Below are 27,971 nucleotides of genomic sequence, written 5' to 3'. Positions count from 1 at the left end.
ATCCATAAGGCATTTTCACCCAGAGAAATGCCGCTCGCTGGATAGTTTCCCTTTTTCGCACCATTCTCTATAAACCCTAGACATTGCTGTGCGTGAAAATCAGAGTAGATCAGCAGTTTCTTAAATACTTGGCCCGTCTGGCAACAACCACCATGTTAGGTTCAAAGTCACTTATATCACCTTTCTTCCTTATTCTGATACTCAGTTTGAACTTCAGCCGGTCATCTTGACAATGTCTACATGCCTAATGCATTGAGATGATGCCATGTGATTGGCTAATTAGGTATTTGTGTTAACAAGCAGTTGAACAGTATAGTGACCGGTGAGTATACAATATGTGACCAATGTCTTGCTGTGGATTGAAGTACTGTCCAATAACACAGGAGGCATTTCATTGAACTTGAGCAGATAAAATGTTTCTATACACTTCACAATTCATTGTGCTATTGTCATCAGCACTTACATCATCAATGAAGATAAATTAATCAGTACCTGTAGCAGCCATATATGTCGAGACTATAGCATCCCCACCACTATTTTTCAAAGATGAGGTGGTATGCTTTGGATTGTGGGTCCTTTTTGCCTCCATACTTTCCTCTGGAGTTGCTAAATGGAAGTGGCGCTGGAAAAGTTTTGGGATAATGACAAGGCCCCAGCTGGTTGCCATGCAGTTTTAGTTTATCCTGTGGCCTCTATACAATGACTGTTGTTGTGTATACAATGAACCCTCGTTTATCACGGTTAATCCGTTCCAGACTCTACCGTGATAAATGAATTTTCGCGAAGTAGGATTCTTTATTTATAAATCAAATATTTTCGCAGTTAGAGTATAGAAAACCTGTTTACAACCTTCTATATACGTTTTTTTAACATTATTAGAGCCCTCTAGACATGAAATAACACCCTTTAGTCACCATTACACTCATATTACCCAATATATTAGACAAAATAAGAGAAAAGAAGACATATTAGACATTGCAAATATCATATTACTAGGCGCACTCGCCTTTTAAGGCGACCGACTTTTATCCTCAATTTTTGTGCGCTACATGTGTACTTCAGGCATGTAAGTGTACGGAATGAGAACATTAAAGTGTCCATTCATAACATCTCCCGAAAACCTAAGTTTTTTTTTATCCCCTCAAGTGCCTGTCCAAAGTCGTACAATGTCAGCCCGAATCTGTACCGCTAAAGACGGAGTTTCATGCACTAAATAAGCTATAGATGAGAATAAGCAAGCACCATCTCCCCTGATATTTACTATGCGGTGAGGCATTTGTACTCCATCAACATTAATTATTTCCAGAGACATAATTTTGTCTATTTTTCCAGCGCATCGCGCACAAAAGCAAGTGAACGATGAGAGCACCAGAACTCTGCTCACATCGCGTCGCTTCGTACCTCAAGCCGCAAGTAGTAAGTCTGTAATAAGCAGAATACCGCTACGCTTTGCACTCACGGGACGGAAGGACAATCCCGAACGCTTTTATATAGTAGATTATTGTACTGTACATTTAATTGCACACAAACACACACAGTTCTTACACACAACCACTAACCTATGAAGGCATGACCTCAGTAGGAGAGTCTTCAGAGGTGGTGCAGTATCTTCAGCAGGTGCATTGTTGTCTTCTTCCGCTGAAGGAGTACTAGGAGTAGGCAGTGGGTGTCTGGGTGTGCGGCTGAAGAACATCTTGATAGGCAGTTGCTGGCGCTGTCTTTTCATATGCGTGAGGAAGCTTTTGTAGGGTATTGCCATCTTTAATCATATCCAAGAGTTTCACCTTCTCCTGGATAGCAAGCATCTTCCTCCAATGCTTAGTTTTATTGTCAGCAGGCTTAGAAAAAGCAGCACTTTAGGAGCCATTGTAGGGCTTAGATAAAAGTTCTCAGAAAGCGCATGCATAGTGACGTAAGCGTGTATGAGAAAAGAATCGCGATAGAGTGAAGCCGCGAAAGTCGAAGCATGATATAGTGAGGGATTACTGTATATCCTTCACCCAGATAGAGAAGACAGTGAATCTCGAGCTTCTAGAAGATGTCAGCCCTCACTAGAAGAATGACACAGATACCTGGAGTGTCATGACTAGGAACAATGGACAGTGTTGCTATGTGTTTTTGGCACCAAAGTACTTTGATCAGTAGTCAAGACTGACTTTGTGGTTTTTGTATTTGACATTTTTTTGTTTAGAACATCCTGACAAAAGCATAAGATGAGATATCAAATGATAGCCTGTTGTTGGTCAATGCCTTGGCTCATCCACTTCTTCACTCCCCTAATTTTATCTTTTCACTTCCAGTCTCTCTCCCTCTCTCGATACTCTGACTTCTCTTTTTTTTCTGACTGACTTCTTTATAGACTGAGGAAATGTTGAATTCTTTCGGGAGATACTCTAGGACAAGAATCAATTTTGGGGAAGGAGACACCCACTTTGGCTACAGGAACAGAATTCTATCATCCTTCTTTATTACTTCATACTTATCCGTAGTCCTTTAAAGGGTTGGCTCACTCAGACAGTGGTGTACGTTAAAAGGGCAAAATGGTCCCACTCATCACAGTCAGTATGTTGTATATTGTGAAAAACTATTCTTCTGTCAATTCAGCACATCAGTCACTCTATTCATCTTGGAGGTCATCATTACAGAATGCTATTCTTGAGGGTACATGTCATCACCTCCACACACCACCAATTTTTCCTCACTGGCCCACAGCAGTGCTCTCTCTCTCTGTACTAGCATGCTGCATTGTTTTTCAGCATCACCATAACCCATCCAGTGTCAAAATCTGACCCTGCAGTCCTGCTTGCAAGGCAACCCGTCACAGTTTATCAATTGACATACATAATACACCTTTCAAAATACCAAAAAAGAACTCAAGATATGAGAATTAAAAAAAAAAAATGTTAAATTAAGCTAATGGTCTGTCCTAATTCTTATAACTTGTTTTTGCCATTGTCTCTTTTGATTACCTGACACTTCCCATTTGAGAAATGTCATTTGGCATCCAATCCTCCAGCTTTTATTTTAAGCATTCAGCATATAATTTCCGAAAACATTCAATTCCTTTTCTTGTGACAGTAAGGGCAGTGGTAGCAATTAATTTTAAAGCTCCACCAGACAAACACTGCACTTTGCAAGACCATAAACTAGTTAGGCAAAGGCAGTATGTTTAGGAGGACAACCCCTCCACCATTTCTTCCACCAACATACCCCAAAATTCACAGGAAGGCAAAATGGACTGCCACTGTTGAGGATGGGCTGTCTGACAACAAGCACTGTCACTTCTTTAGTTTCTCTGAATTTTCTCTTTTGAGTTTTAAAATTTTCCGCAATGTCACATAGAAATCAAATGAAATATTTAAAGTTCACAATACTAGGAAAATATCTCAAATTAACCAAGTATGACATCTTCATATTTTTAAATAAAATCTCTGTAATTAAATCACAAAAATAATGACACAGTGAGCAGTGAGAAGTCAAAGTTAAAATCTAAATCATGTTATTATAGAAATGGATGCTAGCACATTATTTCAGAACAGAGTGTGCTGGCAGCAGGAGAATTTTTAGTATCTTTTTTTAATGTTAATAGCTTCAGCCACATTTATATGAAAAATATTGTGAGCTAGGAAAATGGAAATTAACTTCAATTAACTGAAATTTCAAGGATGTAACATTTGCTCGGCCATCTGTTATTTAATTCTACTGTTAATGATTTTTCCTTCAAGTCTTGGGACTCTGTACAGCTCAATAGATGTTATTCTAGTCTTATTCAATGCTTAGATGTAATGATATGAAGTTTAACAGGAGTGCAGTAAAAATAAATCTACAGCTTTACAAACCAAGTCATTTTCAATGTCAACAGTAAAAGCTTTTGTTAAAACCTAAACGTTAATATCAACGATACTTTACATTTCAGATCACATAGTAATGGCTGTCTCAGCATCTGAAGCCTTATATTCTCTGTGATAATTAATGTGTTTTGTATGACTCACCCAGTCTCTTTGAAATTTAGTGTATTTTGCAAAGGGAAGGGTTTTGCTGTATTTTATGTTTTATAAATAGCTTTCAGGTTTCTATTAATACACAAAGACAAAAATAAAAAAATGCTTGATATGCCTTTCCCTTCAAACTTCCAATAATGAAAGACAGCAAACAAAGTTTTTGGATGGTCTGAGGATGAACTTTATCAATTACTGAGACTGGAATGTTTGATAGCATCTTCACAGACTATTTCTGAACAGCTATTTGATCAAAAGAAGGGCACAAGGTACTTTTATTTATTTTTTTTAAATGAATTAATGCCCAAAGCATATTTCATTTATTTACTACACAAAACAAAAAGGCAAACTGTCCTTTGGATGTGATCAAGGTGCTTTTCAAACATGCCAAACAAAACGGGGGCCGTTAGTGATTACTTATTTTTCACCAAGGCAAAATAAGTAGAAAAAAAATCTGTGCAAGGCAGATACTACCAAAAATGCATTGCTAAAAAAGATAAAAATGAGTGGCATAAAAAATAAAAACTCACAGAATCATTGTTGCATGTCTGTGCATTCATATGTATATTAAGAACTAAAGAGTTCCAAAACGCAATGAGTCCCAAATAATACTGAAAGTGCCCACTAGAGGGGGAAACACCATTCAAGTCCACCTAGTACCAAAAGAGAGCAATGAAGAATCTTTATAAATAAAAAAGGTTTGTTTTAACAAAAAGCTCTGTAAAACAAAACACCTCTGAAGAGCACAAGGACACAGGAGACAATGTATTCAAAAACAGGCAATCGAAAGCAATCACAATCCCAAAATGTAATCCCAGAAGCAAAGAAAAACAAATTGAGGAAAATGGGTCACACACAGCCAGAAAATCATAACAAAAAAAGAAATAGACACAAGAAAATTGACCAGCACCTCAAGCACATTCCCAATGAACCACAAGGGACTGTACTGTGTGTTTTCCTCAGTCTTTACTGATCTGAGGGCAGTCAGCACTGCCTGCTGAGGAATCACCCACAAAATGCAGGGAACATTGCAGAAGGCATCAACACGTGAAAACTAAATAATTCATGCTGATAACAATGAACCCTGAACAAATTAGAGAAAAATCAAAAATATGAACCCTAGCCTTGGGGACCCTGACTGAGATATGACAAGATAGATAGATAGATAGATAGATAGATAGATAGATAGATAGATAGATAGATAGATAGATAGATAGATAGATAGATAGATAGATAGATAGATAGATAGATAGATAGATAGATAGATAGATAGATTTGAATACACACCAGAATAACTAAAAAGAAGAACATTATAATGAAAGAAAACATATTGAGGCATATTGCTGTTGGTATTAAGGAGCCCCAGTAGATTTTCTTGACACACTTCTGCTGAATGACTCGTTGGCTGAAAGTCCTCAGTGTTAATGTGTCATAGGCAGGATGTACAGCATTGTTCATAATGACACTCAGTTTTATCATCATCCTCTCCTTAACTACAACCTCCAGGCAGTCCAGAGTGTGTCCCATAACTATGCCTGCTCTTTTAATTAGCTGGGCCTCTCTTAAGTGATGTCCGTTCTGTCCCTCTGATCTACCCTGTCCCTAATTGGCTAACTCTCTATGCCGCTCATTAACCTCCTAACAGCTAATGTGTGGTAAGCATAATGGTGCTGGGTACTGCCTTGAACCACATGCTCTCAGGACATCTGCAATCTTAAAGTGGATTAAGCAGGTCTCAGAATGTTTTATACACATTATAATAAGTATACACACAAACCATCCACATACACTATTTTAGTTACACAGCATTGCCCAGGTGAGAAAGGAAAACAGAAAATTACAAATTATATTTGATGAAAATATGTTACCCTCAACCTGGCATTTTGCTCGTAACTACATGGTGGTCCAGATCTAATTATGCAGATCTAGATCGTCTGGATGACTTTGATTTATGCGGGGACGATTCCAGCTCGCTGCAAAGACGATTCTTCATGTCGTCAGTTTGCACACTTCACGATGGTCCAGGATTTTTCGGGTGATTTTCTATGTAATAAACTTAATAAATTATAGCTTAATGAAAACTGCATAATTAGATCTGGACCACCCTATATTGCTAGTATTGGAAAGCATATTTTTTATGACATTATGTTTTCTCTTCTGGTACAAAGAACTCCAAACTGCAATAAATAGGTCCATGCACTATGGATTTTGGCCATAACAAAACATGAACAAAATTTTTAGTTAAAAAAAATGTTTAATGCAATGAACAAGAACTGAACACCAATCCCCTGGTTGAAAGACAAACATATCAGGCATCACACGACTTTCAACAAGTGACATGGCACTTCTCCTGTGTTGATGAATTTAAAGTGGGAAAAATGATTGTGTTTAGACTGAATATGGCAAGAAATATTTGTGTGTGAAATTTCAAGTCTGTATATTGAAAAGAAAAATTAAATTGTGCATAGACAGCAACAAATTGAGCTTAAGACTATTATATCGGTTTTGGTATTAAAATAGTATAGTTATGATACAAGACTGTCTAACCCTGAACTTAGTATAAAATAAATGAAGCTTTTACCTATATCACCTAAATAATAAAACTACCATACAAACATTCTGCGAGGAGTTTCTAATATTTAGTTAAAATCGGTTCTCAAAAGCGTCACAATGGTAAAAGTGTGTTCAAAATATATACAGTAATATATAATGTACATGAAGTAATAAATAAACAGGTTTATTCTGTGGCAAACATCACAATAAATATTTCACAGTATTACACTTTAAAACATGCACATACTGTAAATGGTATTTAGATGACCTTTTTCCTTTAGAGAAGTATCAAACTGTAAATGAATCAAGCAGACGCTAAAAACTTATTTTACCAAATAGGCTCTGTTATTCACAGAAATTGTATGAAAAATAACACAACCCAATCTGGCTGCACATACCTAATTATTTTAATAACACATTTCAGGATTTGGAATGAAGACAACTGTTAAATGTTAAAAACTGACTTAAACCATATTCTTTAAAAAACTAAATCAACTTTGCAGAAATCTGACCTTTGAAATAAGCTCAGTTTGAAATGATGATACCAAAAATAATTTAAAGGTTATCAAAGATATTCATTGACTACAAACTACCTGAAGTTAAGAAACCACAAAAACAATACCATAAAGGAATTCCCATCTCAGCTTATTAAAATTTACCATAGGATCCCAACACAGAAATGTGCCAGTCAAGGTTGTTATTTCATGTTCAAAATGAAAGGCACCACAAAAATAAAAACATGATGAGCATGAAGTTCCATAAATGTGCTTGTTAGTTAAGGTTGTCATGAAACTACAAGCATGAACACACAACGTTAGTGAGTCGAGGAGCTCAACTACGGATCATTGCATTAACTATTGTAATAGATTAAATGATCTGAACACAGTCAATTCCTTTAAGAATGGAAGATCAACACACAAGGTGCTTCTTTTTCCCTGTACAGAAAGCATTTTTTCTCAAAAGATGCTAAATAGCATCTACTTTTAAAAGTAAAATAAACCATGGCACAGCTCTTAATTTTAAAAATTTTCCACACCAAGTATCCAGACTTGCGTAATTCAGGGCTAATTTAATAAAAAATGTAACTTGATGTAATTTAGTCACTTCTGGCAGCAGAGCTCTATGTATGATTAATGATTTAATCTTTGGCACAGTCTAATTAGTTACTTCCATAATGATGATGCTGTTCCCTGGGCACTGACATCTGTAACTAACACTGCCCTGGTTGCATACAAAACATCGACATTAAGGAATCTGTAAAGGATTTGTAAGAGAAAAAAAAAACATTTTAAACTTACACAATACTTGCACAACATAATAATTAACCTATACACTACAAAAGGACAACTCCATTTTTGGCATGAATATCCTGGTAAGGCCATACCAGAATTTTCTCCTATGTGTAACTTAAACATTAACTTCTCTAACTAAGAATATACAGTATATCCCTTATTTGCTAATGACTAGTAAATCACACAGGTGTGTGCATCTTTACAGTCATACAAAATCACATCAATCAAGCAATTAGACACTGGTGCCTGGCCTGTCTCAACTGGCATTATATCATTGTGATACCCCCAAAATCATCATCATCTAACAAAATACAGCCATATTGATTTTAACCCTTTGAAGTGCCTAAATTGAAATAGCAACACCTCGAGTTTGGAATCAAATGGCACTGAGGTGAAAAAAGGACAAGCAACAATAACATGCAAAGAACACACAATGCTACAAAAATTGCATGATTTGAACTGTACACTGAATGTCCAGAAGCAGAGCTAACTACTATTAGGCCAGACCTCAGAGGAAGTCCAGCAAACAACTGAAAGAACATTTTACTTAATAAATACCAAGGTTCTGTCTATACTGTACCAGGATTCTATGCTTATTTATAACAGAATTATCGTAGGCTGTCTTGGTGCTTTTTTCAAATGTAGTGTGGCCCTCAACATTAGTGTGGGAAGATGCAGCCTAATGTCTTATGAATGATGCATTTCTGATATTGATCTCCTTGCTTGTTTTTCCAAATGACTACCTTTAAGGAATAAAATAGTACTGGACTTTTCATACCACTGGCCAGTGCTACATGGCTAAGATTGGGAAATGTTCAAACCAGAAATGTAAATGTGCAATTAAAAAAAAGAAATCAATTTAAATTAAAAGTAATTCCCATCACACACACACCCAAGTGTATAGAGAACAGCCTGATTCAGCTTGGTTCATCCCCTCAGACAGAAACAGCCTTGCAGCAGTCAGCATGAAGACTATTTTACAAACAATAAGAAAAATATTGTTCTTGATAAGGAATTACATTCAGCATAGGACAAATAATTGGAAAAAAATGCTTAAGAACGAAGCTTTTAATTTATTTTGCACAACTGACCCTTAATGCAATATAGTCACTGCAAAGAGAATCCAAAACTTTACTATAGTTATTACCATTAAAATCAAGTCTTAACCTAAGAAACTACTTCACGACTTATTGACCAGATGTAAAATATAAACTAATGAAAAAGGACAAGCAACAACAGCATACAAAGAACACACAACGCTACAAACATTGCATGACTTGAACTGTACACTGAACGTTCAGTAGCAGAGCTAACTACCATGAGGCCAGGTGTTTACTAGTCAGAGGAACTCCGACAAACAATTTAAAACACATTTTTCACATACTATACATACCACAGTTCTTTCTGCACAGACAATTGGAAACAAAAACAAACAAACATGACAGACAATTGGAAAAAAGCTGCTAAGGAGGAAGCTTTTTACTTATTTTGCACAACTGTCCCTTAACATAGAAATGTCACTGCAAAGAGAACCCAAAATGTTACTATAGTCATTATCATTAAAATCAAGCTGTAACCTAAAAAACTACTTCATGACATATTGAACAGATATAATATAATAAAAAGGACAGGAGAATATACAGTAATCCCTCCTCGATCGCGGGGGTTGCGTTCCAGAACCCCCTGCGATAGATGAAAATCTGCGAAGTAGAAACCATATGTTTGTATGGTTATTTTTATATATTTTAAGCCCTTATAAACTTTCCCACACTGTTTACAAATATTCTCCGCACAGTTATACAGTAAACCCTCATTTATTGCAGTTAATCCGTTCCAGACTCTACCGCGATAAATGAATTTCCACAAAGTAGAATTTTTTATTTATAAATGTAATATTTTCGCAGTTAGAGCATAGAAAACATGTTTACAATCTTCTAAATTTGTTTTTTAACATTAGAGCCCTCTAGACATGAAATAACACCCTTTAGTCAAAAGTTTAAACTGTGCTCCATGACAAGACAGAGATCAGTAGGGCTGTTGGACTTTTAAGTATGAGAAGCACCACGATAAAGCGGCAGCAAGGAAGGGAGCAATGTAAAGGTAGTCTTTCAGCATTTTTTAGAGGAGCGTCCATATCCTCTAAGCAAACACCCTCTGTGCAAACAGCCCCTCTGCTCACATCCCCTTCATCAGGAGCAGAGAATGTCAGAGAGAGTGAGAGAGACAGAGAAAAGCAAACATTCAAAAACCAATACGTGTTGTTAGAGCTTTTAAGTGTGCGAAGCACCACGCGGGTATATCATTGAGGAGTTTTATTTAATACGTAATATGTGCTCTGATTGGGTAGCTTCTCAGCCATCCGCCAATAGTGTCCCTTGTATGAAACAAACTGGGCAAACAAACTGAGGAAGCATGTACCATAAATTAAAAGACCCATTGTCCACAGAAATCTGTGAACCAGCGAAAAATCCGTGATATATATTTAGATATGCTTACATTTAAAATCCGCGATGGAGTGAAGCCGCGAAAGTCGAAGCACGATATAGTGAGAGATCACTGTACTCAGGAATTTGTTTATAACAGGATTTTAGAATATTCTTAAAATGTCCTTCCTTCCTAAAATGGAACTGCTCATACAGGATGTATTTTCCTCTTGCAGGCCATATACATGACTAAAGCATGCAATCTGGCAACAGCACATAGCAACACAGGAGTGGGCTTTACAATCTCAGAGTATCTGATTGGTCAGATACCGTCAGTTTTGAAAATAACTGTTGATAAATGTAGTGTAGCAATGTCCCGCTAGAAAAATACCTGTCTGCAAGGTACAAGTTATAGGACTGTGAAAGTCTAAGAGCGAATTACATTTTATTCTACTTTTAATTGGATAGATTAACCTTTGGATGGATATATGAGACTATCCCAGAAACTAATGGGGTATATGGTAACCAAATTCTCAGCTCCAGATATCCGCTAAATGGCTCACAGAGACACATTATATGCGCAAAGCCTTCTAGCTGAGAATGGTATGCTGTGCCATTCAAATGGACTCCTGCTAGTTAGTCACTAACAGGCAGGAAAGAAAGTACAGTTGTTATAAGCCCTGCAGCTGCCTACTTTGTGGTCTACGACTGCAACATAAATACAGGGCAAAGATAAAGAGCTGCCTCTTCGCTGGCTCATGCTATAACCGTCGGAATGTTTCCAACATACAACAGTCAGAAGGTACGGTAGACCCTCTATTGCAGGACAAGATAATGAGAATCTATAATGGAGTAACCAGTGCCTGGGTTCCTGTTTAAGCTTTTGTTAACTCTTACGAAAGCGGTGACTGTTCAAGAGTAGGCAAAATCTGTTCTTGTTGGCCTGACAAAGTATTGTGCCTGATGGAATGTGCATTTAAATTAAAACAAAAAGTCAAGCAAAACACGGAATATCTCATTAGAACTTTTTTTAGCCATACTTTGTATACTTGAAAAATATGTAATGTCTATTAGTATGATGAGAAAGATACTAAGTTCATTATTCAATATACTAAAAATACCAAAAAATCGAGCAAAATGAAAATTATTGAAAGTGAACCTGTTACTCCAAATTGATCTCATATAATGAAGGCATAGTTATGCACAATACGACCTCAAAAGAAACAAAGTCAACACCCAAATCTGGCACAGTATATTGAATAGAAGCAAACAAATATTTACGTCTAATTTCCAATAAACAATACAAAGACACATTACTAGAGAGTGAGATCCATCAATACAAAGCCCTTTGGCCCATTTATTGATTTAGTTTATTTAAATTAGAATGACTTTATTAGGTAATGCTATAAATAACTTGCAATTAATCATTGATTCAGACCAAGACACATGCTTAGAACATCGTTTATGCTATGCTTTTAAAACTGAAAATAATATCTAGCATAAAGGTGTTTTTTTTAATAATTAATGTTTAACAATATCTAATTTTAAAATGCTTATCCTGGCAGGGAGGCTGGGCAAGCCAGGTCTGGTCCAGGGCATAATTACTGATCATAGAGATAAACTGACTTCTGTGAAAGATGAAAGAAAAAGACAGGAAGAATGTATGAGCCTCTGGAAGGACGAAAAGTTTTAGAAGCATAAACATCCCGTCTCCTTCCAGGAAGACGGCCTGGGGGACTACAGGTGGCCAAGAAGGAAGGGCAGTCTGAATAGGGATCAAATGGGGGGCGGTTTGTACTAAAAAGCTGAATCATTTGTAAATACTACACCCCCACTCATCCAAGAGGTGTGTTACGGGCTGGATAAATTGATGTTTGCAGAGGCATGATGGGTCTCTGCTACCTCAATCATGCAGACTGTCATGTTGTGTCTCAATTATTCCATCCAAGGACCATGCCAGATCATGTTAGACCAGAGACAAGTCAACATCCAAAGACAGATATCCATCTGGTAGCCTAAGTACAGAAGATGGACTGCGTATTATTCAGGCAGTATTATTTTAGCAACAGTCATTTAACTCTGCTTATGTTGAAAGCACAATTGTAAACCTTAATTACTCTTTTTAGTTATTCATTGATTAACTTTTCGCTCCAATATTTTTTGGTAACCTATCTAATTGCATGAACTAACAGACATTAAAGAAAGAGGGACAAACTTAACTAGAAAAGCAGTCAATGTTAACAGTGGCCAGGCTGATAAGAATAAACAGTTATAAATGGGATTTTGGGAATTCCATTCAGGTCTGCTTAATAAAGTCTGAAAGGGAAAACAGATACCTTAGGACCCTACCATGACAAAACAGTGTTACACACCTTGTTATATTTATTCACCATACTGTTTCTTAGCAGACACTGCAATTAATGGCTTTTTTTTTTCCATGTGTCTGGTTCATCAATTATTTAAAAATACACATAAAACATGCTTAATATTAGGCCTAGTCCCTTTTGTGTTTTATTAAACACATTCTAACTGAAATATTGCGACTAGTAAAAAAAAAAAAAAAAAGAATTTTAAATCACTTCAGCAAAGAGAAAATCCTCACCTTCCAGCTGGGCTGTTATTGCATTCTTCAGTTTCCCATTGCTCACTTTTATTTCTTGGCACAGGAGGCTGCAACATCTCTGCTGCCAGTGGATCGGCATCATTCTCTTCACGACCTACCCACTCTCCAATTACCCGGGGTCTCAAGAGAGGAGAGTTATAGGCTCTTGGATCCTAAACAAAAAGCAAAAGACCAGCTCACTTAATCTTATGAATTACAGGCTACCAACATTTTGTAAAGGACACTTGCAATTGAACAATTTAACATTTAAATAACAAAAATCTGTCTCAGAAAAAACAAAAATAACAAATACAACCCACTGCAGATTAATGCATACTTTTAACTGACCTTGATGCAGCCTTATGTAAAAATAAATAAACAAATAAAAAGTGAATAAAAAGCACAATATCAACACAATTGATTATGTTGGTTGACAGAAAGATTGTAGTAATGCAGTATGCTTAAAATGACTAAGTTATAAAACAAATTCAGCAATTACGCTGTTGTCATCATAAATTCTCCATCATCATCACCATACTGATAATAATAAATAATAATGAAAGAATATTATCATAAGTATCATTTAAGGTAATATCTAACCATTATTTCCAATACAATATAAAATATAATGAAAAAATACCTGATAGTTACTGAATGATTTTTATACAAGCCATTTGGGTATACAGCACTGATTTCTAATGGTAAAAGATGGAGAGAAGCCAAACTGTCATGCTGTCTTGTGAATTACAATAACAACAAAATGGCAGACAATTTGTTTTTTCTTCTTTTTTGGATCATTATAATTCTCTGGTGACCTTATGTTTATCTTACACTTACTCGCTTTCTCGTAGATTTTCATTTACACATGCATAGACAATGTTATGTCTTTTTAATTGCACAGGTATTTTGGCTGAGATTTACATGCTTTTGAAATAGACCTTCCTTCCATATTGTGTAGTACATTCAGGGAACCATCTATCAGTTTTATATGCAAAAGACAAAACACATTTGGCACCGAACAAAAAAATGAAATGATAACAGCTGGTAGTGCAACTATTGTTGAGCAAAGCAGCACCTATTCATTGGTGTGTTTCCTTTTATTAAACATACTGGTGTAGCAGTCTAAAGGATCTAATGGAAACATAGAGTACGTTGACCTATCTGTATTCTGACAAGTGCGTGAAGTGGGCTGGCACTCAGTACCAGCAGCTTTTCTCAGCATACCAGTGTATCTTGGCATTCTTTGATTAAATGCTAGTTCATCAACATAAGGTACCACCAGCAATTTGGTTTCAATTAAAGCACTGATTCTGACCTTACTTTTCCAATAAAAAGAAGATGCAAGAAGCCAGGATGTAACATGGTAGCAAAGCACGCACACAAAAGGCAGGAATCATTCCTGAACTACATGTCAGTGCTTTACAGACCACCCATACACATTTTCTAACACATATTGGGCCTGTTTACACTACTTTAAAAACAGGTTTGGTATTTTTGAAGTCCAAGTTATTTTTCACAATGACGGCATATCAATCTATCAATCAAGTTTGCATGTTCTCCCTGTGTCTGCATGGGTTTCCTCCGAGTACTCCGGGTGTGTGTGTGTTTGTGTGTGCCCTGAGGTGGGCTGGAGCCCTGTCCGGGGTTTGTTTCCTGCCTTGCGCCCTGTGTTGGCTGGGATTGGCTCCAGCACACCCCAATGACCTTGTAGTTAGGATATACCGGGTTGGATAATGGATGGATGGATAATAACTAGCCCACTCTTCTGTTTTATAAACAAGCTTGTGGGTACTGGAGTCCCATTTCAAAAAAAGGCCATGTTTTCAACTGTCAAGCCACCCAATCTGGCATCAACAGCCATACTGCCGTTACAGTCACATAGACAACTAATAAGCATGTTGGCCACGTCTTTAAGCTGAACACATTGCATTACATCCATATGAATGGCTGTTTGGTGGAGCAAGTTATTTGTATTAATAGGGAGCTGTATCTTGTATAGTGGCCACATGATTATATTTTATATGTTAAACTACAAGAGTAAAGGTGGGAATGGTGGGGTTCCCTCCTATAAAAAATATAAACTTAAGAAGGCCTGGTTAGCACTTTTTTCCCCCAAACATAAGTGGAGCCCAACATGAAATTTCATCGCCTAAAGGCCTGCCTTTGTACTGTATGTGAAACCAGTGTCAAAAGGAATGCCTTTATTATCATTGAGGTGACAATATATAGGGGAAGCATTGCTTTTTTGGGCCCAACTTTCAGAAACGTACTGGACTGGTGACTAATAGTAAATGGTAAGGCAGTTTCTCAGAACTGACACTAACATTCATTTGGCAGGTAATTTTACAATTGGAAAGCATGATAAGCAGTACGGGTTTTTCTAAGGATTTTCAAGGTTTTAAGTTTTGGGAATAAAACAGGGAATATTGCTTCCTAGAGTTGTGTTTATAACTCAGTATGTACTCGTGATATTTTTCTATAGCTACCTAATACATGTAAATTAGTGATGTGCTGATATGAAAATTTCTGGGTAATACTATTGGCAGATTATTGAAAAAAATGAAAATGATACCAACTGTTGTCATTCAAATAAACCAAAAAACAGTCCAACCCTTATCCCTTGTATTCCTTCATCCTTTCCAACATCTGGTAAAGCACAAGCCATATTTATATTTAAAATAATTAATTTAACAAAAAATGAACTTACCTGCTCAATTTCATCAGACCCAGCTATACCTATAAATATATAAACAAACTGTGTTCAGAAAATGTTTTTGTGTTAAACAAACCACATGGTAAAGTTTTATTGCCATTTTAGTCCTGTATTTACAAAGTTTACAGTTAGAACTTGAAATGCTTAAAATCAATTCTAGATTTACTGTAGTAAACCCATACATATGTCAAACAGAATATACAGATTTATAAAAAGTCATTTTAAACTTAATGTACAGAAAATAAGGAAAAATGCACATGGGGGGAATGATAAAATGCTTGCTGTAAAATGTAATTCTCACCCTTATTTTGAAATATCTTATTGAACAGAGGGCGGCACGGTGGCGCAGTGGGTAGTGCTGCTGCCTCGCAGTAAGGAGACTTTTAATTCGCTTCCCGGGTCCTCCATGCGTGGAGTTGCCTGTTCTCCCCGTGTCTGCGTGGTTTCCTCCCACAGTCCAAAGACATGCAGGTTAGGTGCATTGGCCATCCTAAATTGTCCCTAGTGTGTGCTGGGTATGTGGCTGTGTGCATGCCCTGCGGTGCACTGGCGCCCTGCCCAGGGTTTATTTCCTGCCTTGCGCCCTGTGTTGGCTGGGATTGGTTCCAGCAGACCCCCATGACCCTGTAGTTAGGATATAGCAGGCTGGATAATGGATGGATGGATAATTGAACAGAAAGAAATAACTAACTGAATCTTCAACAGTTACTTTCTTCACTGGCTTGGCACAAACACTACTCTATGTAGCTTATGATGTATGCACAGTCAACACGCATAAATAACTCTGAAAAGTCAACACATTGCTCTTTTATTAATTTGATGGATTGGCATATTCAACTTCAGGGTTCCAGACAACCAAATCTCTTTAGAATCACAATATTCATCTTTACTACTTTGTGCAGGAGGTGAGTGGAAAGCTAAACGGCCCACAGACTCTAGGAGAACTAGTGGGAGGGGAGGACAAAGAGAGTGACAGGGATTTGAACCCGGATTTGTGTTTATGTTAGGCAGCAATGCTAATTACTCAGCTATTATGTCACTCCAAAGGCAGCCAAAAAAGAGAGACCAATATTTATATTTTACAAGCAAAAATATACAATTCAGTAAATAAGATTTATAAAACAGAACACTATTAGGATACATTCATGATCAACACACAACTAGGCCATATGATTCATTGCTTATATGTTATAGGTGTGTCAATAGCAGATAAAGGAAAAGGATACAGATTTAATTCTTATTTTTCGTAAATTTTGGATACTTATTTTATTCCCTTATTTTAGTTGTAACTTGAGTAATTGTGTTTTTGTTTGTATTTTTATTTTTTTCTGCACTGGAAAATTGCACCTAAAAATGTTGTTGTACAATGCCTCATTGCTACAATGACAATAAACATTTTAATTGATTGATTAACTTTTCCAGGGAACAAGGATAGTAGCGTGGCGATAGCTAACATTCAAGACATATTAAAGTATTATAAAGAATGTATTAATATACATGACAGATTAAAAACTCAGACAGCAATCAAAAGCTGAGGACTGCACTTAAATTAGCAGATCAAAGTAGCTAATGATTGTATTCAGAAATATTTCTGTTTTGGAGATCACCACAAATTGTGAAATTCCAAAGGCAGAGAACTAAAAGCTAATCAACATGTTACCATACGGGTAATATACATGCAGAACTGGCTTTCAATACATTTTTTCATTTATATCTATTTAATCAACTTCAATAATAAGCTAAATAATTCCTGTTTTCTCTATTCAATAATTAAGATCCAAATGCTACCATACTCTTAGAATACAATTATTTTATTAATGCCCTCCCCCTTTTTTATTGTTTTGAAGAAATCTTGGTTACACCACCATTACGTTATGGTAGCTATTGGAAACAACTACCATCAAGAGACAGCATTCTTTATCTTTATAAAATTTCAAAAATTAAGGGCTGGGTACAAATGATCAGAGAGTGTTAACAGGGTCAAACTCCATTTTCTAGGCTGGGATTTTATCAGGAAGAAACAAAAAAAATTCTATATCTGCAGAGCTCATGGCATTATTTATTTGAATTTAAGACAGCTTTTGGTTGGTGGTGGTCCATAAAAAATAGTCTTCCAATTTAAAACTGCAAGGAATGGGCTGTAGATTGGGTACAGAAACACAGAAAGCGATGGTCCACGGTGTCAGGATAATTTTATAAATTTTGAGATATCAGAATTTTTACAATTTGGACATCAGTAGGGGAGACACTGGAATGCATATAAATGATATTATTAAAGTATATCAAGGAAAATGTATACATTTTCAATTAATGCTGAACTGGGTAGTTTAGTAGATATCCTGCTATAAGAAAAATCTTTATGAAAGGAAAAGAATATAATTCAGACTTGGATAGACTCTTGGCAAATGAAGTATAGCACATGAAAATGAAGTGTTTTGCACATATTTACTATAAAAACACAGTGGGATTGTGGAGCTACACAGTAAATGTCAGGTAAAAAAAATTACAAACAGAGTACACAGAAGCCATTAAAATGACTTATAGAATACTGTGTTATATACTTGATTGTATAGAGTATAAATCATTGATTATTTTATTACATAACGCATCTGCGAAGCCACAATTAGTATATTGTATTTAGTTTTTATGACCAATTTAGAAGAAGGACATACCAGTAATAAGGCAGGGTATGACTTACGACAGAGAGAAAATTGGCCTTGGCATTCAGCAGATTACCCTCCAGAGCATTTTCAGGGAGAACCAGGGTGGGCAGAGGCAGAGTCGTAACATAAAATATCATAATGGCATGTCTGACACTGCAATTTCTTGAAGTTTGTTACAAAAAACTCCTTTAAAATTGGCCCTGCAATCTCAGTATTTTTTATACAATACTAAAATCCATTACATTTTGTGTTTTTTTTTCCTGTCTTTTTTTAAGTAACACTTCCCTTCCACGTTAATTAATTCTTGGTGTTTCAAGTACACTTGTGTGTGTTTTGGCTGCCACTTCAATGATAGGAGATAACTTCAGATTTTCACTACAATCTTTTGTATCTGTATAATTATTATCATTCAAGAGTGTTTCAAGTCTTACTGTACTTTCTCCATGCTATAACAATCTCCTCTGGATTGACATCGGAGCACTTTGCTGTTCTGCTGCCACTTTTGCCTTTTCTGTTTTAGCTGACGCAGGTGTGCTAAGATACTCAAAATGCTCTTTTTATCATCAGGTTCTACAGCATTATTATATATTCTAAGTATATTCATAAACGAGTAAAAGGTGGATTTTGGTCAATTAAAACATTGTCGCTTGATTCTATGCTGATTATCTTCTGAAACTATTCATAGCAAAATAAAGTGTACACTTTTCATAATCATGGAGTAAATGGTGAATTATCCCTGCCTCTGGTGGCATCATCTGAAATAACTGATTTTTCCCCCCATGTCCTTAGAATTTTAGTGGAATTAAATTTGCACTTCCTAACACTCAATCTTTAAGCAAAAATGCTGAATAAAGTTGCTAGTGATTTTGTTACAGAAAAATCTAAACATTACGGGTATCACTGAGACATGGCAGCAGCCAAACAAATCTATCGTACTTGTGCAAACTACTCCATCTATCTACTAATTACTCTATATAAGGAAACCACACAATTCTGGGCATGGTGGTGGCTCGGTCATTCCATTTTAATAAGGACTTTACAATTAAGGAAATTCTAGGTCATACTGTTGCTTCCTTTAGAAATATCCGGCTTTTAAAATGTGTTATTTTGTGTTTTAATATACCATCCTCCTAAGTTCTTCTTCTTGTTTTTATCTGAACTACCTGAGCTGATTGCAACCACTTGTTTTATGATATTTCCAGTTATATTAAATTAGGGATTTTAATATTTATATTGAATATCAAGATTGTACACTTTTTCATCCTTCTTTGTTTTTTGACCTCATATAATTGGTTAATTTTACCATTTATATTCAAGGTTATATTTCAGATTTACTTACAGCTTTAGGGCAGAATGATAAAAATATAACTGATATCAATTTTGAGGACTCTTTCACAAGGTCATTTTATTAGAGGATCGTTTCCCAGCCGTTGCCTACGTTCAAGCATACTATTGTGCTTGGAAATATTAAATTAGTAAATCCGCACAGTGTTATAGTTAAGATCTCTGGGGTCCTAACTAAGGTTGCTCTACACTTTCAACTTCTAATCTAGTTACATACTGTACTTTAACGCCCAGATACTCAAGTTTAAAGTAAAATCACGTATTGTTACCTTTGCTTGTTCCTGTTCTTGGTATAGTCATAAGCTTTGTGCCATAAAAGCGCAGGGAGGCCATTTTGAGTGCCCAATTACAAAAACTGGGCTGGACGTACACTGTAAGGTATTTAGAGCACATCACCCATCATACAGAGAAGTGATGCACTCTGTCAGAATGTCCTGTAATTCATAATTGATTAAATCTGGAAATTGGAAATACATTCTCAGAGATCCTATCTTTTATCAATGTACTCTTAATGTAATGTTTTGCATGTCTGTACAGTACAGATAGCAATGGGGCTCTTAATTTGGAACTAATTAGTCAAGCTTTGGTAACGTTGTCAGCTTTGATGTTCCTAAATGTTTTTCTCACTTTCTCATGTGTTAATAAGCATGTGATTAGTTTTCCTACTTTTCACATTGCTGATATAATTAAAATAAGCAAGGTGATTAACACTGAAGTTGTAAGCCAACTTAATCTCCTATGGATCCCGTGATAAAAACAATGCTCTCCTGTACTTGCCTCTCATTATGAATACCATGAACAGTTCTCTTTCCTTGGTACTTCCACCATTTGCTTCAAAAAATCTGCAGTTAGATCTTTTTTTTTTTTTTTAATACAGCTGTGCTAATTCTGAATGTTTGCCTAATTATAGGCCAGTTTGTGAGATTCCGCGAATGTGCTGTGGCTTCAGACATTTAAATGATCTTTTGTAATCTATCCAGTTTACTTTTTGCTCTGGTCATAACACCTAGATGGCACTGTAAAAAGTGGCCTACTGATCTACTGTGACTTTTATTAATGGACCTTGGTGTCACCTTTTCACATATTCTGTACTTCAGCAGTGCTTCAGTGCTTAAAAATGCTGCCAACATAAACATAAAAGAGACTGCATTAGAAAGGCAGCAGTTTGTTGCATTGGGATCTTATGCATATCCCATGGTACCCATCTCCAAGTCTTTGTCACAGGGCTCAGTTCTGAGTTTGCTACTGTTTAAAATCTATGTATGTTCTCTGTGACATATTGCTCTTGCTCATGGTCTGGACAATCAGTGTTATGCTGATGATACGGAGATCTAAATAAAAACATTCAAATTCCTTCCATCACTGCTCTTATTACCTATTTGGCAAGTCAATGACTGAGGTCTAATTTTTTTTTTAATTAAACAGGGAAGAAGCTTAGATATTGCTGATCGCAAAAAAGTCTTCAGTTGAAGATAAAAAAAATTTATGATAATGGTTGATGATATTTCTGACCAGGTTTCAGTTTTAGTTAGATGTTACATTTGATTCTTCGATTTTGTTTGTTCCACATTAGTGAAAACATCCCTTTTTTCAGCCAAGGAATTTAGCCTCAGACCATCTTTGACCTTGGTATATACCACGTGTTTAACCCTCGCTTTTAAAACTTTTAGGCTGGACTACTGTAATGTCTTATTTTATGAACTCCCCAAGTCAGCTGTAAATAACCTGGTGTATGACCAGAAATGTACTGAGGTAATTACATAGGCTGCCAGTTTTATCTCATATGTATTACAACATGCTCCTGCTGACTTGCAAAGCCCTAAGCAATCTAACTCCATAGCTGCATGTTCCCACCAACCAATACAAGTCTCCTAAAGCTGGTTTGACCTTTGGTATCTCCACACCAACCTTGTACAACTACAACATTTATTTATATAGGACATTTTCATACAGAAAGTAGCTCAAAGTGCTTTACATAATGAAGAATAGAAAAATAAAAGACACAATAAGAAAATAAAATAAGTCAACATTAATTAACATAGAATAAGAGTAAGGTCCAATGGCCAGGGTGGACAGAAAATGAATGCTCTTCCAAAATGTCTTTGCAAAGTCAGATCACTTCTAGTTTTTAAAAACTGACTTAAATACAGGGTGACACAGAAAAACAGGAACTTTTGAAAAACCCAATAAAAATAGAAGAAATCCAACAAAAAAAAATTATTGACAGCAATTGAACCACTACAACGTGCCTTTTAAGAGACAGTAATCCAAATTATCAATGCCTGAAAAATTACGTCCTGTAGATGGTGTCCTCCTGTACGTATGCATTCTTCCAATCTGCTGTTGAGGTTCCCCATTGATCGCTGCAACATCTCAGCTGGGATACCACGAATTTCATCTTGAATTCTTTGTTTCAATTCATTCAGTGTCCTTGGCCGAATCATGTAGACCCGACTCTTAAGGTAGCCCCACAAGAAAAAATCACAAACGGACAAATCCGGTGATCTTGAGGGCCAGGGAATGTCACCAAATCTTGAGATGACACGGTTACCGAAACAATTCTCACACAGCTGCCATTGATTGCCGTAATTACTAAATTACTAAATGGCGAGACTGTTTACAGCTCAAGGTCCCTGTTCCGCAGTGCTGCCAACTGTACATGGCTGCCACTACGCATTTCAAAAGTTCCCGTTTTTCTGTGTCACCCTGCTTGTGAAAGTATAATGTATAATTTCTTGTGCTTAGTACCACATCCATGTGCTTAGAGAAGAGCAATATACACAGATACACACACAAACAACCCTGGACATGGCTCCAGACAGTTGCGGGCCAGGATTCAACAAAACACATAAATATTTTTTACTATCTAGTAATTTGTTGTTTTTGGAGACTTTCATGGGCTGATGTTGGAGAAATATGAACATCAGAGGACTGAAAGATTTTTTTTTTTACGTTTTCTAATTATTATTTCAATGCAATTGTTATCTTGTATCTTCAAGCAATAAGCTTCCGAAGTTCACATACTAGGACAATTAAGTGTTAAACTGCCATTTTATATTTCATTTTTTCCTGGTCTTGCAAAGGGCTTTTTTAATTTCTTGCACCCATTTGGGGTTTGGGGTTTTAATTATGCATGTTAAGTTTTCTACATTTCTTATTTTATTTTGACACTGACTGAAGATGCTCAAAAATAAATTGCATTGTTTTCTTGTTTTTAATGGGAGCTGCCATTTGTTTAATCATTGCCTTAGTAACTACCTGGCACTGTCGCAGTGCACAATATCATTAGGCTGACATGCTAAAAGTAGGCCCCAAAGACCTTCATTATCCAAGACTGCAGATATACCAGACCTCTTTGCGCTTCTTAAATAAACTTTCCATTATTTCATCTCATGGTTTAAGATTTTTGCTTGTCCTTTTGACTTCGATTTTTAGCTTTCCCTTAAGTTATGACACTTTTATTTTATTTTGATTACCTGGTTACAATCTTTGCCTGGCTCACAACTGCATTTTTATTCTTATCTCTTATGTAATCATTGCTTGATTTTTTCCATAATCAAAAGAGAAGTCTGTTTCAGAAACAGAGAACGAATCTTGTTCGCTATAGCACAGTTTCACATCAGTGGATTAGCTGGTTCCACATCACCAGACTTCAGCTGGCTCACACAATACTGGACAATTTGATCTGCATTAATGTCTATTCATGGCAAAATTTACCTTATGAGTGGAGCACCGAACAGTCGATTAACCATGAACTACAAATTGGAGAAACAGTACTTTACAGTTTCATCCTAACTCTGTTATTTGGGGTTTATAGAATAAAACAATGCAATAATCTCCTTCATTAACAGTTGTTGCTTTGATAAAGATTTGTGCTCCATTCACACGGCCACTTACATTAGGTATTTCATTTAGCAAGCTCTTTTATCCAAAGTAACTTATAAAAAGTGGAGTAATCGTCTATTGGGAGGAGTACAGCTACAAGTGTTACACAGAAAATTGTCTAAATAAGTAAATGCAAAAGGGAAAAGCTGGTAATTTAAAGTTCTATAATCAGTATTAAAAGCCATCAGCCATATGAACAACAATACAATACAGAAGTAAAATCGTTGCCTCATTCCATTAAAGAACTTCAAATTAAAACTGCATTCACAAATATGTAGGTATGGCTATGTTTAGAAGAGGTGAATCTTCAAAAGAGTTTCTTTAAAAGGTGAGGTAATCCACAGAAGAGATGAAGTTGGGTATCTTGTTGCACCAACGAGTCAATTATCAGTTTTTATTGTTTAGAAATGCTGTTGTCTTTTAAATTAATTTGCCCCAACTGTGATTCTGTGTATTTCCTCTGATGATGGTTATTTATTCCTGTCTAAGGTACACAGCCTGTGTGTGTGTGTGCATACACAGCTTCAAAGTTAGGCAAACTTTTCAAATTTTTTTTTAAAGCACCTTCAATATTGTGTAGAAAACTGCCATTAGCAAAAAAAAAGTCTCACATAAAAAACAGTAAATTCATGCAAAAACATTCTCTGTCTAAATGGAGTCATACAGTATATTTACTGTACAGAATTTGGCAAAAGAGTTGTGCTTCTGTGTTGATTGTTCATTCGGGAAGAGGCACGATATTTTCAACATTTTATCGTGTTTTTCTACTTCTTAAATACTGCAGCTGGAATCACCATTTATACCTTTTCATCTTATGAACAGATGCTCTGGCCCTTAATTTTTGAAGCTGCAAAGTGTTAATCCTTCATGTTAAACTCTTTTGCTAGTTAGTTTCAGAGCATTGGTTGCCTCAGCAGTTGAGCCAGAACAGAAAAATCCTGAGTTCATTCCAAAAAGCAGGAGTGGGAGTCATCCGCATCTTTGGCCTGACAAATCACTTAATTCTGGGTTAATATGTTCCAGTAACACAGGCTTGGCTAAATCGTGGCTTTCTGGAATAGAATTAGCGAGATTTCTGTAAGCCACAATCTACATTAGATGAATTTCACACTAAGCCTCTTATTGGAACAAACTTAAAGCTAGAGAGTTGGGAGTGAACCTATCATGCATGTGTTGAAGATGTGTGCCAAAGCTGAACTATTCAAAGAATGCATACATGGAAACAGGAAGACATGTCAACATCACACAAGAGAATAGTCCATAATTTCAACCCAGGTCCCTGGCACCTCATTAACAAGAGCAGACCAACTCCACTGTATAATATTTTCTGTTTATTATGAATTTCAGAAGGCTGCTGTTGTACAACAACTAACTGCATATTAAAGAAGGCTTTGGTATGGACTGTAAACCTGGTTCTCCCGTTTTTTGATTTAACCAATGAAAAGCATTGGAAAACACGTTCTTGAAGTCTTGGCCAATTGCGTGTTATTTCCAAACTATTTGTCCACAACCGATTCTCATTTTCTTTTCATATAAAACTTCCTTTCTTAGTTAGCATCCTAATCTGGGTGGTTCGTCATGTGGTGAGTGCAGCAACATGCTGTAAAATCAGCACCTTAGGAAGAAACAGTTCTTATCTTTCACATTATGAATGTTGCCATGACATTTCAGAATTGAAAGAAATTTCATACAAAATATAATTATAATGTGTTCTGTACATCCTGGCAATATATTAGACATTTTACTTTAATTTTTTAAATTTTAATTTTCAATAAACATCGTGAAATATAAACCGATGTTTTATACTATTTGAAACTGGAAAAAATCAAATACTCAGTTAGAGGATCTGTACAGATTTTTTTCAAAACATGGCAGGATCTCATCAGTAATATTTTAAAATAAGCTCTTAAAGCACAGAGGAAGCAGTTACAATAATCCCTCCTCGATCGCGGGGGTTGCGTTCCAGAACCCTCCACGATACGTGAAAATCCGTGAAGTAGAAACCATATGTTTGTATGGTTATTTTTATATATTTTAAGCTCTTAGAAAATCTCCCACACTGTTTATAAATATTCTCCGCACAGTTATACAGTAAACCCTCGTTTATAGCGGTTGATCCGCTCCAGACAGATAAATGAATTTCCAAGAAGTAGGATTCTTTATTTAGAATTCTAATATTTTCGCAGTTAGAGCATTGAAAACCTGTTTACCACCTTCTAAATACGTTTTTTAACATTATTAGAGCCCTCTAGACATGAAATAACACCCTTTAGTCAAAAGTTTAAACTGTGCTCCATGACAAGACAGAGATGACAGTTCTTTCTCACAATTAAAAGAATGCAAACATATCTTCCTCTTCAAGGTGCGCCGTCAGGAGCAGAGAATGTCAGAGAGAGAGAAATGTAAACAATCAAAAATCAATAGGGCTGTTGGGCTTTTAAGTATGCAAGCACCGCGATAAAGCAGTGCAATGAAGGGATCAACATGAAGGTAGCCTTTCAGCATTTTTTTACAGGCGTGTCCATATCTTCTAAGCAAACAGCCACTGTGCAAACAGCTCCTCTGCTCACACCCCCTCCATCAGGAGCAGATAATGGGGCCAATCATACGCCGCCCTGATGGTACTGCATGATGGATAAGTATCTGCCTGTATTTCTCAGAGAGAGTGAGAGACAGAGAAAAGCAAACAATGAAAAATCAATACGGGCTGTTAGAGCTTTTAAGTGTGCAAAGCACCACGCGGGAAGCATATCGTATATCATTGAGGAGTTTTATTTAATATGTAATACGTGCTCTGATTGGGTAGCTTCTCAGCCATGCACCAATAGCGTCCCTTGTATGAAATCAACTGGGCAAACAAACTGAGGAAGCATGTACCATAAACTGAAAGACCCATTGTCCGCAGAAATCCGCAAACCAGCGAAAAATCCGTGATATATATTTAGATAAGCTTACATTTAAAATCCGCGATGGAGTGAAGCCGCGAAAGTCGAAGCGCAATATAGCGAGGGATCACTATATTTCTTTTTCTTCTCCATTCATCTCTATTGACTTATCAAACTTATCAATTTAGGTATGTTTACAAGCCTTAAATTTTACTCCGTTTGCCTTGCTCTCTCTCTCTCAGGGGTGGGAGTCGACTTGTTCTCAATCCTACTTTTGTAAAAATTGATTGATTTTTATGGAATGATTGCAATAAAATTAATAAAATTTCAAAAAAAAAAAAAAAACATGGTGAAATATATATGAGGTAACATGTATGATATCTGCATTTTAGTTTTTATAAAAAACAAATATTTTATCATTATTTCACCACAAGCACTTTAAGTAAAAAGGTCATTCCACAAGATTTCTGAAAGTCATTTATTCTGCCACAGTAGTAACGAATTAAAACGTAAAAAGTTTAAATGCACCTTTCTATAGTGAGCCCCATTCCCAAGTGTTTTACATTTACGAATGTACTTGTATTTTTTTCCAATTTATAGAATAGACATGTGACCAAATACACATCACATCATGAGTCTAAGGTGGACTAAATTCTGATACCTTATTTATTAACTTAATGATTAATTCCTAATGTCTTTTCTTTTCTGCCACTAAAAAAGTCTTTTATTGCAAAAGCCTATTTATTACAAAGAAATCAACATCTTAAATAAAGTTTAAATAAGCAGAGTGTACTCATTACAAAATAAATCAATAAACCAATTTGTTTTATTTATTTCACAAAAACGATGCCTCTTTCCTCTGGGAAATAACATTAAAATAACCACCACCTGCTATGAAAATCTCTAGTTAATTATTCAGAATTTGATCATTATGTGCAGAACACTGTTCCAACATTGCTGCCCTATTTACTTAATCAGCTTCTGAGCTCAAAGATGATATAATACACGAGAGTCTATTTGGTTAAATGCCAACAGGAAGAAACATAAAGCTCAAATAAATGGATTATTCGGTTACAATGAAAATACAAAATAGCTAGTTCACCAATTTTACTCAAAATATTTCAAATTTGGTATTTTATACAGTACTTTAAAAATCTGCATGTAATTTCATATTTTAAATGATACACTCTTACTGCGGGACAGGTTTTCTAGTGCTTTTCCAAGCTTCCTGCTTTCTTCGAGGATATGATTCAGTTCATCAAAGTCATGGCTTTCTGGCTTTGTTCTCCAGTCCCATAAAGGATGCTCAATGGTCCTTGGCACTAAAAGATATTTAAAAAAAAACGTTTTCCTTCAGTGTTTAAAATTTGGCTAGTTTTACAATAATAAAGACAAGTAAAACTGATTTTGACAGACCTACCGTGCACACACAACTCATTCTATCAACTGCTTTACGTTGCTTAGACCTACAGTAGTTTAAAGAGGCTAATAAGTTGTTTGCGGTTTCTGTATAATTTTAACAGTGCAAATACAATTTTACCATATAATGTGTACTAACTTTAGTTTTATACAATTGGAAAGGCAGATAGATAGTGGCCACTTGTCCTAGGTCA

The 27,971-nt window shown here is 36.0% G+C and overlaps 1 protein-coding gene across 4 annotated transcripts in view; it reads right to left on the bottom strand.

Annotated features, from left to right (window-relative positions):
• Positions 1-27,971, bottom strand: part of c5h8orf34 (chromosome 5 C8orf34 homolog) — a 446,834-nt gene that overhangs the window by 254,929 nt on the left and 163,934 nt on the right. For all 4 annotated transcript variants that reach the window (XM_039754615.1, XM_039754616.1, XM_039754617.1 and 1 more), the window contains exons 4-6: positions 27,552-27,680; positions 15,576-15,604; positions 12,869-13,041 (exon numbers count right to left, since the gene is read on the bottom strand). In XM_039754615.1, the coding sequence (XP_039610549.1) occupies positions 12,869-13,041; positions 15,576-15,604; positions 27,552-27,680 (331 nt within the window). The remainder of the gene's footprint in view (positions 1-12,868; positions 13,042-15,575; positions 15,605-27,551; positions 27,681-27,971) is intronic.

The sequence above is a fragment of the Polypterus senegalus genome, chromosome 5 (genome assembly GCF_016835505.1).
Source record: "Polypterus senegalus isolate Bchr_013 chromosome 5, ASM1683550v1, whole genome shotgun sequence".
Lineage (NCBI taxonomy): Eukaryota > Metazoa > Chordata > Cladistia > Polypteriformes > Polypteridae > Polypterus > Polypterus senegalus.
This window is presented reverse-complemented; position numbering and strand designations above follow the sequence as displayed.